This window comes from Callorhinchus milii, unplaced genomic scaffold (assembly GCF_018977255.1).
Source record: "Callorhinchus milii isolate IMCB2004 unplaced genomic scaffold, IMCB_Cmil_1.0 Scaffold12, whole genome shotgun sequence".
NCBI classification, from domain to species: Eukaryota; Metazoa; Chordata; class Chondrichthyes; order Chimaeriformes; family Callorhinchidae; genus Callorhinchus; species Callorhinchus milii.
This window is the reverse complement of record NW_024704753.1, coordinates 18,728,918-18,743,931: the sequence shown is the minus strand read 5'-3', so window position 1 is coordinate 18,743,931 and position 15,014 is coordinate 18,728,918. Positions and strand designations below refer to the sequence as shown.

Here is a 15,014-nt window from a genome sequence, read left to right as displayed (position 1 = left end):
AATGGGAATCGGCAGCATTCTCCACCGCATTAAGGAGAGCTGTTTTTAAACACTATTGTATTGTCGGAGAGTGACATCAGCTTAAAAAACTCTTCACCTCCACGCTAAGGGTTTATCATTACTGCCCTGCGTGAGGGGCGCTATATAAATGCAAGTTGGTTTTTTTGTTGTTGTCAACAGTCAATCGGTCTTTTAGCCCAGAAGCGAAGTAGGATCAAAAGAACTGAGAAAAGCGAAAGCTAGAAAGTGGACTTGAGTAATCGTGTAACTGATTTATTCACACCTGGACAAAATCTTCAAAAAAAAAAAAAGTGATTCACAAAGCAGTTGGTTTCTGAATAGAGAAAAAAGAAAATTTCATTTTTTTAAAAAAAAAATCAGACACATTAAACTTGTTGGGAACTGAAATAAAATCCCATTGCTCAGTTTTGAATCCAAGTCAGTTACCGTGGACTCTTTCGAAATTCAGTGGCACATCCCATTCCTGCTCGGAATTCCATCCCATACTGAATCCAAATCAGTTAATCCAGAGGGGTCCACATGTCACTGGTATGTTTGGTATTACTGCATGTACTGCAGGAGAAGCGTTTCCAAATTGGGCAGTCCTTGCATAATCACACACTGAATGCTTTATCTTCACATTACCGGGTTTCACACACTCACTTTGAATACCGTTTCATCCCATCAGTGGGGTTTGTACGCTCATACTGAATACTGCAAGGTCACAACACTGATTCTCATATACTCACACACTGAACACTGTTTTGTCATAATACTAGGTTTTGAACACTCTCACTGAATAGCCACAATAATAAATAATCCTTGCATTTGAGATAGCACCTTATCACGGTGTCGAGATGCCTGTGAAGTATTTGTAGGTGATACTGACTGACCCAATACTGGGTTTATGCCTTTGCACTGAATCATCACAATACTGTGCCCCATACACTCACACCAAGTCCTCACCATCCTAGGTTTCATAGATTCACACTGAAATAGTTTAGTCACATTATTAGGTCTCATACATTCAAACTGATTACAGCATTACTGGGTCTTGTATACTCACGCTGAAAGCTGTATTATCATGTTACTGTTTGCCATGAGTCCCTCTGCTCATAATTCAATTGATAGGAACTAGATATTTTAGAATTTGTCAATTGAGTCTACATTCCGTAACGTACTGACTCATAGCAACTTAATCCAAACACGGCACGCTCCCTCAATAACTAGCTCTCCATTCTGAAGCAGACCATCTTAAGGCTTCATGAAAAAAAACATTAAAACTTTTTCGGACAACACAATGATGTTGTGCGGAAAAAACCCTAACTCTAACCATGTTCGACACTTTGCAAACTCACCCCATTTTGCCACTTTTGTAATGCTGGCTATTTGTAGCACCAATAATATATTACCTTACATTTCTCAAAATTAAATGCATTAACCGAATGCACCCTTCCGAAAGACCCCAATTCCCCTAAATGTATGTCACTTTCCTAAACAGTTTGGCAGTATACACAAATGTTGCTTTACTACACCGAATGTCTTCAATGGATTTTCAATAAACACTATCATAGCCTTCAATTTTAAGTACCACTGATGATCACTATCCTGGATTGATTTCCTATCTTTCAACAATTTCTTATCCAATTTAAATCTTCCTCCTTTATCTCAAGAGCTTCAGCCACAGATCTCGGATGAGGATTCAAATCGATTACCCAAATGCAACATTTAGTTACTTCAGTAAATTTGTCTGAATTTACTTGCCATTAGTGAAACACACATACAATACTAGCCCAGCCAAAACATTCTGGGTTGTGACGTTCTACTTAACTACATTGCTATTCTGATTCTAGATTTTTCTCAATGTTAATTGGCAAGTCGAGTACCATCTCCTCTCCTCCCCCACCCGAGAAGAGATGAAATGCCTAGTTACTCTGTGCCTCCTAATCTGGCAATTGATCAGATCAAGGCTAGGCTTTAAGTGAAGGGCAAAAGGGATGGGTAATACATCTGGATTGCAGTGTGAGAATTTAAGATCCTACATCCTTCAACTGAGTGGATTTGAAATCTTCCTGGGATAGGAGAAGCCTAATTAACTAAATAATAATAATAATCCTTGCATTTGATATAGCGCCTGATCACATCTTCGAGAAGTCTCGAATCGATTCACAGAATACACTGTCAAGTTAATTGACTGTATATTTTGTGGGTGAAACGTGGCAACCAATTGCACACAGCCATGTCCCACAAACAGTCATGGACTGAGTGACCAAACTATTATTATTATAATCCGCCAATCCACTAACAACTGGGTTTCTACATACTGCTAAATTCAGGGTTGGCACATTTTTCAAATAACCCACAAGCAGCTCTGCATTCCACAGAACAGAAACCCACAGTGAACATTTAGTTAATTCTATGGAACATCATGAATAAAAATCTAAATACAATACACTTTTAACAAAAGCACAAGGCATTTAACATGGGAGCTTTACACATTTTAACGTTTCATTGGTAGCCAGAAGGTATTGGGATTGGATAAATATTTGGAATCCATGAGGTGAAATGATTGGCAGACCTGTCGGTTACATTATGCAAGGTTGAAAATGATATCAGCTGCTTTGGAGATGCCTTGCTATTGTGTGACCTGTTATTCCTTCAGAGAATGAACTTGAGCCAGAGAACCAGCTGGTTGCAATGAGAACACATCAGCCATCTCAGGACAGGCCAGCACAGATGACCTCAAAGATCCCTGAATCATCCACATGGTTGGTGGCAAAGCATGGTTTTTCTGAGGGAAAATCTCCACCAGCTCAGTCACTCACTGGAACACCACAGGGACAAAACTAGACCCGTATTCACACTGGCGAAGGTTTAGATGTGCATGCGACTATCTATGGTCGAAGATCTTCCAGCACACATCAGTACAAGTCACTATGAACAAACAAGCCAACTACCGGCACCTTCACTTCTCTCCTCTGAAACCATAGCTCAGTGAGACTTATTATTGGCCTCACACCATCGAATGCAAGATTTTAACTCATTTGCAGCGGTGCCCAGTGTGATGGCAGTGTTACTGAATAGCTATGTTTATCAAGACTTGCGATGAATGTGCCATTGTGATCGTGAAGCTGCAGTTGGTTCTTGACACTTCATGTGAGCCCTTATTTACACACTGGTACTGTACTGACTCATCCAGTCATATCCCACACGTGGCATCTGTGTGCTATAAAATTAACGTGAATGAGAACTGGAAAAACAGAGGGACTTCTTGCGACTCTGCAGGCTCTGTGTATGCCTGGCTCAGCATGCACCACTCTCAGGGTGCCCCCATCATCTGATATCAGCACCACTGGATGAGGGCCGAGAGTACGAGGTTGTCCTGTCCTCCGCAACTGTCCCGTTGCTGACTGGGTAGTTCTGAAGGAGGGTCTGCAGGTATGACGCCTGCACTGGTTTGTGGCACTGCAGAACTCGAATGGCATCTTCGACCTTGAACCATTCCCTCTTCCTTCCTGTTAAGAGAAAAAGACATTGCGCATTGAATGAAAGCCGTCAATGGCTGCACCTTTTCCGTATCATCAACTAGAATAAGGAAACAGAACAACAACTTGCATTTATATGGCGTCTGTCACGCAGGGTTGCGCCCCAGAGCGTTTGACAGTGGCAGAGCACAGCGAGGGGGGTGACTGTAGGCACGGTCGAACAGGAAGCTCTTCAGGCGCAATCCAAAGATGGGGAAGGAAGGGGCAAGGCGGAGGGATAGAGCAAGTGTTCCAGAATTTCGGGCTGTAGTGGCTGAAAGCGTGCTACCGATGGTTGAACGAGTAGAACAGGTGGCGTTCAACTCATGGATGTGGAAAAGAAGCATTCATCCTCTTCCTCTCCCAAGCCCAGTAATCTGAGCTAGAACACGGATCCACAGACAGCAGCAGCTAAAAATGTACCCACATTTGACTGGATGTTCCACCCTTGGTGGCTGTGCCTTCATCCACTATGCCCCGAGGCTCTGGAACTGCCTTCCTAACTCCCTTCATCTCGCTCCCTCCCTTCCCATTTTCAGGACTCTGCTGAAGACCTTTCTTTTCAACCTCGCCTTTGGTCACCTTCCACCCCCCCCCACCCCGACTCGGTCCCAGGATCCGTTACTGTAAAGCGCTCTGAAACTCCGTCCGGCGTGGAGGGCGCTATATAAATCCAAGTGGTTGTTGCTGTTGCCAGTCCAAATAGTGACCATTGCCAGAAAATTCAACGGTGGTCTGTATGTTTCATTATCACACCAAGTAGCGCATTCAACCGCCCACCGAGTCATTCTGAAAGCTTTACCCCACGGTGCCACTGTGAAACTGGCTTTTCAAACGATAATTTAGAATATTTGATGTTGAGGTTTAGGATATTCACTGAATCGTTTTGTTTACACGTTCTCAGACTTGAATGGAAGGATCAAGAGACTTTGGGAGCATTACAAATGCACTGCACCACCACCCAGTGGCGTTTTGAAGCATTTCACAGAATCATCTGTGCCGGCCACCAAGGGGAACATTCATGGCAACGCGAGGGAAGCAGTTAATAATAATTCCTCGCATTTGATACAGCACCTCATCGCTCCTTCAAGACGTCCCAAAGCGCTTCGCAGAATATACCATACGCTGAATTGATCTTATATTTTGTGGGCAAAAGAACGCCACTTACCAATATTCTCAGAGTCTTCCCATTGCTCCAGCACCTCTGTCACCGTCAGGGTGTAGACGTTTGTCCGGTGGTGCTTGTCATGGTTCTACAAGAGAAGATTCAGCTCAATGTTGGTCAGGGCAATCTAAACCAGGGCAGGTCAACAAGTCACAGAAACGTTAGGTTTAGGGCTCAAAATGACAAGAGTGCTTGAAAGTCATAGGTTAAATCTGTGAAGGATTTTTGTTGATTTCTGATCTAGGACTAGGGGGCGAGGAGGGGGCTTGCTCCTGTAACCAATTATAAAGCGCTACGTTAGTAGATTGCTGCTGTGGAAATCAAACTTACCTCAAACACCCCTAACAACCTTCCTAAAGTGCCTCTTACTCCAGCCTGCAATGAGAGACACAAAACCATTACACAATGAATGTCACAAACACAAGGCGGCTAAGCACCAAGTCCACAGTGCCGAGTCCATCGTCTTAAGACCTTCCTCTTTGGCGGTGCAATTGGCCACCCTCCTACCTCTACCCTTCCCACCCTCCACCCCTCCTGATCCTAACCCCCTGCTAGGATCCAAATCCCTGAGCGTTCAACGGCTTGGGACTTCCTCCCAATGTGAAAGGTGCTGTGTAAATTTAATTTGTGATTCTTGTTGCCGAGCAGAGTCCTGCCCCTGACGCCCCATCCAGGTTTTCCCTCACTCCCAATGAAATTGGACAAACTTGACAAGATCGGCATTTACCTCTTCATACACCTCTCGAACCGCAGCAACTCCAGGCTCCTCTTCGGGTTCAAGCCCCCCTCCAGGGACGATCCACTTCTCTCGGTTGCGACTGCTGCTTACCAGCAATACCTTGAAGACATCTACATGTTAGACTCTTTCACAATACATTGGCAGAATTTCTCCCAAAGAATATGTGGCTGGCTCATTATTCATTTTGAAATAATTGTTAAACGTGTGGAAAGTGACCAATAAAATACCTGATTTTTAACATGGCAGAAATTTGTTTGTGCTCTGTAATGTCCCACAAATGGCCATGAAATGAATGATCAATTTTATCTGGAGCATTATCTGCCTGCAATGGCCTACCAATATCGGTGTACGACACTTAACACCAATTACCTTTGAATTATTTTGAGACGCTTAATATTATAGACCGCTCTATCAAATGCAAGGATGATATTAAAATGACCAATCCTTATGAAGGAATTAGCCCACCAGAAAGAGTACCTCACATTATCCCCTAAAGCAACCAATTTGCACATTGTAATGTTTCTCAAATAGCCATAAAGTGAATGACCAATTTCTCTGGAGGACATTTGGCTGAGACATTGGCAGAAACTCCCTTCTTTTTTCGAATAGTATCATGGCATTTTTAATGTCCAGCTCAACAAGTAGATAGGACTTTGCTTTAACGTCTCATCCAAAGGACAAAACTCGACAGTACAGCATTCATATACATTGTGCTCTTTCAACTCATACCATAATAGAAAGATCATTTAGGGAGTTCGAAAAGTTAATGACAGCGATAATTCCAGTGAGACTGTGAAATTTGCTGCTAGCGGTGATCACAAATTGCTATTAGGCTCCCCACTTAGTCAACAGTCACGTTGGGGTATCCTTGCGATGTGAAAGGCGCTTCACAAATGAATGTAATTGGTTGTGGTTGTTTTTCCTTCAGACCTCACAGAAGATGAAAGCTGTCAATCACAAATCAAGTTGGAACCCTGAATCTGCTGCAAAGCTGGGTCGCTGGTAGAAATGTAATCACAGTGCAGCACAGCTTAATGAAACAACAGGGAGGCCAGAATGAACACATCAGCGCCCACTGTTTATTACAGCGACATCAGTCCGTTCAATAGAGAGCAACATGCTGACTAGCAAAATAAGCAACCAACTGGCTAAGTACCAGACCACAAGCTAGGATTCTCTCGTGTGTTACAATTAATACTGGAGGGGGGGAAAAAAAAGTACGGTTTTACTTTACCCAGCTACTTCCTTACATCCTAGAATAAACCAGGACCTGCATTCCCAAGGGGACATATCATAAAAAATAGTCAGGGGCCGTGTCTGTGACTTAGGCTGCAGCTGCGGAGGCCACACTTCAGTAATAGGAATGGGGAAGCACAGGCTGTGCCACATCAGTGATGAATCATTGTAATTAGACATTTGACAAGAGAGGAGCAAATTAAAAGGATCACAATTTGTCACAGTGCAAGTTGAAATGTAAAAATAATTAAATTAGGCTTTGTGTCCAAAACTGCTCTGATCCACCATCAGTAGATCATAACTCTACCTCAGCCCTCTGGTACCCTTAGTGTCCACCTCCACAAGTAGACAGGACCTCACTTTAACGTTTCATCCAAAGGACAAACGCTTGACAGTACAGTGCATTTTGGAGCTTTTCCCCTTTCCTCTCCACCTTCAAACCCCATTTCCAAAACCCCTGATTGTTCTGGGACATCTCTTCGACATGAAGGGCGCTGTACAAGTATAATTTGTTGTTTGACGTGTCCCCTTGACAGTGTTTTAATTTATCTAGCTGTAAGCAGGCTGTTAGTCATTTGGTGGATCATTTTTCTAGGGGTAATAATCCCTTAAAAAAAATAAGAATTATGTCTCAAAGACTTCATAAGGCGCTATATCAAATGCAAGGATTATTTTTATTTTCCTTCCCTTCTTCACCAAGGTTGTTGCTGACCAGTCCTTAAAACAAAGGCAGCCACCACTTTCTATGTTCTGTAAAAACCACCACTGTGTAACAAACTTGTATACGCTTGTTCTTACAGATCTCATAATCAGTGACATTCATTTTCCCACAGATATTAAGCATGATAATAATTCAATTAGATAATGGCAGTGCAGTGTGTAAATGCTAAATTACCCAATATCTTTCAGGCTCAATAAGGGAGTATGATCAGACGGAGAGGAAACTTTACAGCAGTTCCTTTAACACAGTGCCAAATTGACTCGCACAGAGCATCGCTGTACGATTCCCTGAAGCTCTTTAAATGCCTCAGTTGCAGACCCATTATGTCTGGACTAGGAAAGCAGCAGGCACACAGCCAATTTAGTCATGGTCGTATGTCAGCCATTCTTTCCAGACGCTCTGTAATCAGGGTTGCTTGGGGTCAGAGAGAATTTCAGGACAAATGAAATCAAATGTTCCTTTCGCAGCAACAGACAAAAACAGTTATGTATAGATGACAAACACACTGGAGCAAATGCAGTAATCTCGGCCCAGGTTGTCATTGCCAGCAGAGAGCCAGGCACGAGCCAGCCTGTTCGGATGAGCACATCTATAATAATCTACCCATTTTTCTTTGGGGGGAGGAAGAGAGGGAGGAAGTAAAAGCCTACACTAGGAAAAACATAGGGAATGGATTAGCCCAAGTCAGAAGGGATGTGTGCCCTGGTTCTAATTGAGAATGATGCATTGTATATTTATAATAATAATCCTTGAATTTGATATAGGGCCCTTATTACCGTTATATCAAATGCAGGGATTATCGTCTCAAAGCGCTTCACAGAATATACTGTAAAGTGAATGAACTGTATATTTTGTGGGCAAAACGTGGCAGCCCACCAAATATCAAAAGGGATAGGCGTGAAGTGTCTGGCTGCTTGTGAGGCACTGCTGTTCACCTACAAGTTACAGTCACTATGCACTTTGCAGTCTATCCTGTGAAACCCTTAGAGGTGTCCTTGAGACATGAAAAGTGCCATTACCAACCACAAGGATGTTTATTTATTATTATAAGCTTTTCTGGTAAAAATCAAAGCAAGTGTTTTTCCAAAAACAAGCATGCTGCAGGTTTGGACTTGAACACAAAACTGACCGACGTGTCATAAATTGTCCTGCATAGGTCCTCCCACCCTGCTGAAGGGCGTTGTCGGGGAGGAGGGGGGGTGGGGGGAAGAGGATCTTTGCAGGTCAGTTTGTGACAAGATAACATTAACAAGCTCTCTCTAGTGCATCAAGCTCTTATGATGCGATTAACCCTGGAGTTGATGCTTGTTGCCCACCTAGATTGGTACGCAGTGGGCTCAATACCTTCTACTGGAGGATCCACCACTCAATCGGTTGGGCTGTGGGCAAAAAGATGGTGGGAATGCCCTCACATGTTTAATGCTGGGTTGCATTTCTCACCACGTGGCTCGTGAGAAACGTATAGTAGGCGCGATCCACCTAGGAAGAGCTCAAACCTGTTCTTTACTTTCAAACCTGTCAGTTTTCTATGATAATAATCCTTTCATTCAACATAGAGCTATTCACATCAGGAGGACATGGTTCAGCGCTTCACCGAATATTACTCTAAAGTGTAGTGACTGTGTATTTTGTAGCCAAGCATCTTAATGACAACTAGTGATTATTCTCTGGGGAGGGGGAGAGTGAGGGGGTAAACAGGATCACTTCGGGGCTGAAGCCCGACTAGGAAGGTGGTACTACAGACAGACAAGCACCGGAAAGCTTCCGAGAGGTCCCCATGGTAAATTGTATGGTTTTTACTGTTTTGCCTGCCTTAAATCTTTGACCATGCTTTCAGTCACTTTTCCCCCCACATTCCCATCCGCCTCAATTCTCCCCGTCCCCAGCTCAGGTCCCCAGGCTGTGTGATGCGCTTTGGGATGTCCTACCTACACGAAAGGTACTATATAAATGTAAATAGTTGACGTTGAACTGCAGCAGCTGGACCCAAATACAGTCAATTCACTTTACAGTGAATCCTGTGAAGGGCTTTGAGACGTCTCAAAGACATGATAAGGCGCTGTATCAAATGCAAAGATATTATTATAAATACACACTGGGGGGAGGGCGACGACACCTAATTTTTTGCTGTTCTTACCCATCTATGCCTGACCTCTGCCCTCTTCCCTCCTCCAGCCATCCATCCATCTCTATTTTACACTGATAAGATGTTCCCCATCTTATCTTATCAGTTGCACCAGATATTTATGTACACATCTTTCATTTTATCATGGATCTTAACAAAAGAACAAACCAAGAAACAGTGAGATATTTACCCCCCACCCACCCCGCTTGCTCTTGCTCTCTCTCCGTCCTGCCACCCCCCCCCCCCCACTCTCTTCTACTCCTTCCTGGGCCCCTGTTCTCTCCCTCCCCCTTCCTCACTCCCCCCATTGCTCTCTTCCCTCCCCTCCGAGTGGGGGTGAATGTGTGCGTGATGGTGTCTAGCCAGAGGGGTGAGGGTGTGTGCGTGTGGTTGTGTGTGATGGTGTCTGGCCTGAGGGGTGTGTGTGAGGGTGTGTGTGAGGGTGTCTGGCCTGAGGGGTGTGTGTGAGGGTGTGTGTATGTGGGTGTCTGGCCTGAGGGGAGTGTGTGTGGGTGTGTGTGAGGGTGTCTGGCCTGAGGGGTGTGTGTGAGGGTGTCTGGCCTGAGGGGTGTGTGTGAGGGGGTGTATGTGGGTGTCTGGCCTGAGGGGAGTGTGTGAGGGTGTGTGTGAGGGGGGTTGTGTGAGGGGGTGTGTGTGGGTGTCTGGCCTGAGGGGAGTGTGTGAGGGTGTGTGTGAGGGTGTGTGGGTGTGTGTGAGGGGGAGTGTGTGTGGGTGTGTGTGTGGGTGTGTGTGAGGGGGAGTGTGTGTGGGTGTGTGTGAGGGGGAGTGTGAGGGTGTGTGTGTGGGTGTGTGTGGGTGTGTGTGAGGGTGTGTGTGTGAGGGTGTGTGTGTGGGTGTGTGTGAGGGGGAGTGTGTGAGGGGGAGTGTGTGAGGGGGAGTGTGTGAGGGTGTGTGTGTGTGTGTGTGGGTGTGTGTGAGGGGGAGTGTGAGGGGGAGTGTGTGTGGGTGTGTGTGTGTGAGGGGGAGTGTGTGAGGGGGTGTGTGTGTGTGAGGGGGAGTGTGTGAGTGTGTGAGGGGGAGTGTGTGTGTGGGTGTCTGGCCTCCTCTGCTCACCTCCTGCTCGCTCCGGTCCCGAAAGCACAGACACGCCGCCCGCCTCCTGAAACCGTCCCGGTCGAAAGTGCGGATCTGGTCGGGCTTGAATTTCATGGCTGTTGTTGTTGTTGCTGTTGCTGCCGTTGGTGGTACCCTCCCCCCACACACACAGTCACACACAGTCACACACACACCCCCCAAAATAAAAGGCACGGTTCCCCTCACCCCTCACAGAACCGCTCGGGCGGCTCCGGCCCCACCCGTGAGGGAGGGAGGGAGGGAGGGAGTCCTGCTCCTCCCTGTCTGCCCGACACCCCGGTTTCTTCTCTCCCCCCACCCCACCTTCCACAACGCGGACTCCCAAACTCGGGCCCAGTCCCGCCTCTCTCCTCCCTCAGACCCGCCCCGCAGCTCAGCTCCGCTCCGCCCGCGGCAGCCCAGCTTAGGCCTCACCCTCTCCCCAGCGCCATGGCAACCGGACCACCCCCCCCCGTCACGTGTGGGGGCGGGGCGGGGCGCGCATGCGCGCGGAAACGGGGCTGCAACCGGACCGGACCACCCGCATCACGTGACGGTACACACACCGACCTCCATCCACACACACACACACACACACACACACACCATGACCGCCCGCATCACGTGGCGCGCAGCCGCCCTGGAAGACGTCCCAGCCGCACCACGTGGTGCAAGCTTGGCCTGGAACACGCCCCCCTCCCACCCACCCGCATCACGTGGTGCAGGCTTGGCCTGGAACACGCCCCCCCCACCCCGCATCACGTGGTGCAGGCTTGGCCTGGAACACGCCCCCTCCCACCCACCCGCATCACGTGAGGGTGCAGCCCGACCTCCCCACACACACACACACACACACATCACGTGGTGCGAACCACTCAGCCCCAGCCCTGACCCCACGTGTTTCAGACCCTGCCCCAGGGTTCATGGGCTTAACAGTAATAACAATACCTCTAATGAAGAATAAATAATAATAATAATAATAATAATAATAACCCTCGCGTTTGACCCGGCGCCTCTCATCGCATCTTCGAGGCGTCTCGGAAGCGCCTCATGGGATTATAGACGGTCCAAGTGTAGTGACTGTGTGTTTTTGCGGGCGAGGAAGGTCCTGCCCATCTTTTGGAGAGCGCAGCCGACTGATAATTTGTCGCGCATCCCAGTCCCCCCTTCCCTGAGGCAGCCCCCCCCCCCCCCCCACACTAATACACGGTCAATTCACTTTACCGCCTATTCTTGGAGACGTCGAGAAGGACGTGAAAAAGCGGCGTATCAAATGCGAGGATTATTACATCATTATTATTATTATTATTATATAACCCCGTTGAAAATGGGGAAGCACGCTGTCCCGCTGTCAATCTTATGCAAATAACGTCTTCGAGACGTCTCAAAGCGTTCCACAGAATAAGGCGGTGCGATAAGGCGCTATGTCAAACGCAAGGATTATGATTATTAATAATTAATTACCAGTTCTTATTATTACCTTGTCAGCCTCTTCATAACTGAAGCTCTGCTGCCGCGTGTACTTTGCCTTGTGAAATATTGAATAGATCTTTTGCAGACTCAGGGAATTTTTCTGCAGAGTTCCTGTGCCTGATTGTGACGCATAACAAATAGCCTATAAATCATTTACTCCACCAATATTTTAAATTGTACCTTGTTCCACATAGATCACTTAGGAATGGTGTGAACAGGATTTCACCAGTCATTGCCCTCCAAACTGAACTCTTTCCGTTCACCTTGGGTTGAGTCGGGTTTCGTTCGAGCTAATTAATTTGCTGTTAATTCCACGAGAGGTTATCTTCTTTATAAGCCTCACGTGTTGAACCTTATCAAGTGCCTTCTGAAAATCAAAATAAATTATATGCACCGGATGGCATTTCCCATTAATTTGGTCGCCACTTAGGCTTAATGCTGTCAGGTTTGCGAAGCATGACCTAGTGCTTCTGAAACCATGCCAACTGCAGCTTAGTGCCTTTTATTTGCAAGTCTCAGCCCAGGTATATTGTGATGTGCTGGAGGTATTTACTGCACAGGTGCTTTATCTCCCCTACAGACCTGATCGGCAGCTAACAAAACTCACCCAAATGAAGCGAGTGAGTTTGAGTGACAGACAGCCATAGACTCAATCGCACTTAGAGATAAGTGTGCAATCACATGGCTGGCCAGGCTGCTCCGAAGCAACCTCAGAAGAGAGAAGGATTGAATTTTAACTGGAAGGCTGTAATGCCGCTTAGCAAAAAAAAACAATGATTGCAGAAGGATTTCTTTCTGTAGCTTTGTAAGCACGTTAAACAATCATTGATATTAGGATTTCAGTACATATTAAGTCTAGAGAAACACTTAGAGAGATCGCTTTTCTGGCTGTGAAGCATAGAGGTGTAGATTTCTGCGTGTGGGTCTACATCTTTTGGAACCTCAACAGTAACACCTGAAATTAAAAATTCCTCAGTTTAGAAAATCCTATAAGCATAGTGGTCAAAGCACTCGCCTCGCAAGCGAAAGGACCTGGGTTCGATTGCCGAGCAGGTGAAACGTTGGGCAAGTTTCCTCACACCTCGCACACGCCTGTGTTTACCGAGCAGTAAGTAGAAACCTCGCAATAAGTAGGTTGTTAGTCGTTTGGCAGATGCTTTTCCGGGAGTAATCATCCCTTCAAAAAAATAATAAATTGGTCATTCAATCCACGCCTGTTTGTGGGGATGCTAATGTGCGCGATTGGCTGCCGCATTTTGCCCACAAAATATACAGTCAATTCACTTTACAGTATATTCTGTGAAGCGCTTTGAGATGTCTCGAAGATGTGATAAAGCGCCATATCAAATGCAAGGATTATTATTATTATTATTATTATTATTATTAATACTTGTTGCTGCAGAAGAGCCCTGCGTCTGTGTCTCTGCGATGTGCTCAGTGTTGTTATTGTTAGGCTCCTGTCTCTATAGGAACTGCTTAGCAAAGCTCCCCATACAAGGCTCATCGCTGTCTCCAAAAACATTCCTCATTCGTTGTAGGTGGCTCCTGTCTGTCATGAATAATGATTGAGTTCCAAAGGAATATAAAATGATAGGTTAGGATACTTCCTTACTGGTATTCCTTGCCTCAGTTAATTCACCTGAAAAACAGACAAGTGCAATTGGAAGAAAATTAAATTTCACTTCTATTGGATTGAGATATAGTGCTGACCCTTGTCACAAAAATGCAGATCCATTTATTGAGGGCTATTTGGTTAAATAACTCATGTATCACATTTTTTGCCAACTCTTTCCCCCTTTTCTTGCCTCCTGAAAAGATAGCATTTTCCCAAATCGCCATTCTTTGAGATGTCTCAATGACACGATAAGGCACTATATCAAATGACCTTCTTCATATCTATAGTTAATTTTGGTCTTGAGATGTGCGTTTTCCCCCACAAAATATACAGTCAATTCACTTTGCAGTGTATCCTGTGAAGCGCTTTGAGACGTCTTGAAGACGTGATAAGGCGCTGTATCAAATGCCAGGATTATTATTATTATTATTGCCCTACCATCAGGCTCAACGGGCAGCTGGAAGCAAAAGTTCGTTGGGAGAGTTCTGCGCAAACAGGGTTCGTTGGGATTAAAAACAATGCAATATATAAAAAAAAATCTAGCATTGCCTTAGAGATCTGCCTCTGTGTAAATTAGCATCGATCGGAATCACTTAGCCTGTCTTTCTGTCTGTCCAGCCTGGCTGTGGAGTCAACACATCAAGCTTATTGAGCCTTGAGTTACATCCACTGATTGAAACAACGCCACTGGCAGCCAAGAGGAGAAAAGGGCTGAACTACTGAGATCAAAAGCAATCGCCCCCAAAATATACAGTCGATCCACTTTACAGTGTGACGTGTGAAGCGCTTCGAGACGTCTTGACCGACTCGATAAGGCGCTGTGTCAGATGCGAGGACTATAGTTTTCAAAACCAGTTGCAGCGTCTATTCAAATGCAAACTCTCATGTTTTATTTGGAGTTCTAACACCAATAATACTAATACTAATCCTGGCGTTTGATACAGTGCCTTATCCTGTGCTCGAGACGTTTTAAAGCGCCTCGCAGGGTACACCGCAAAGTGGAGCGGCTGCGTGTTTTGTGGGTGAAACACGGCAGCCGATTGCGCCCGGTGGCGTCCCACACAAACAGCCGTGGATTGAGCGACCAAAATGTTATGCTTAATTTAAGAGCGGGAGGAGGCCATTCGGCCCCTCGAGCCTGCGCCCCGCCATTCAATAAGATCACGGCCGATCTATTCTAACGCCACCTCCCCGCCTTATTCCCCATATCCCTTCATCTTTTTATCAGAGAATGGAACAGTCACCCCAGGTCTTTGATGACTTTTAAACTGCAATCACGCCACGCGACACCCACTCGGGCTCCGAACAGAGCGAAGGTGTTTCGAACAACATTCCGGAGTCC

General features: G+C 45.9%; 2 protein-coding genes across 3 annotated transcripts in view; one reads left to right on the top strand and one right to left on the bottom strand.

Moving 5' to 3' along the window:
• Positions 1–2,627: 2,627 nt before the first annotated feature.
• LOC103176815 (diphosphoinositol polyphosphate phosphohydrolase 1) lies at positions 2,628–10,724 on the bottom strand. 2 transcript variants are annotated; one of them, XM_042339424.1, is made up of 5 exons: positions 10,585–10,724; positions 5,417–5,527; positions 5,020–5,064; positions 4,693–4,777; positions 2,628–3,515 (listed from the first exon to the last, which is right to left on the bottom strand). In XM_042339424.1, exons 1-5 carry the CDS (start codon positions 10,678–10,680, stop codon positions 3,334–3,336), a joined length of 519 nt encoding a protein of 172 aa, XP_042195358.1. In that variant the 5' UTR covers positions 10,681–10,724; the 3' UTR covers positions 2,628–3,333. The 2 variants fall into 2 exon arrangements, with proteins under 2 accessions (XP_042195358.1, XP_042195359.1); XM_042339425.1 differs by lacking the exon at positions 10,585–10,724 and adding an exon at positions 9,523–9,739.
• A 2,419-nt stretch (positions 10,725–13,143) lies between these two features.
• Positions 13,144–15,014, top strand: part of LOC103176752 (aminoacylase-1) — an 18,312-nt gene continuing 16,441 nt past the window's right edge. The window contains exon 1 of the mRNA XM_007890500.2: positions 13,144–13,165. The gene's annotated coding sequence lies outside the window, so the exon portion shown is untranslated. The remainder of the gene's footprint in view (positions 13,166–15,014) is intronic.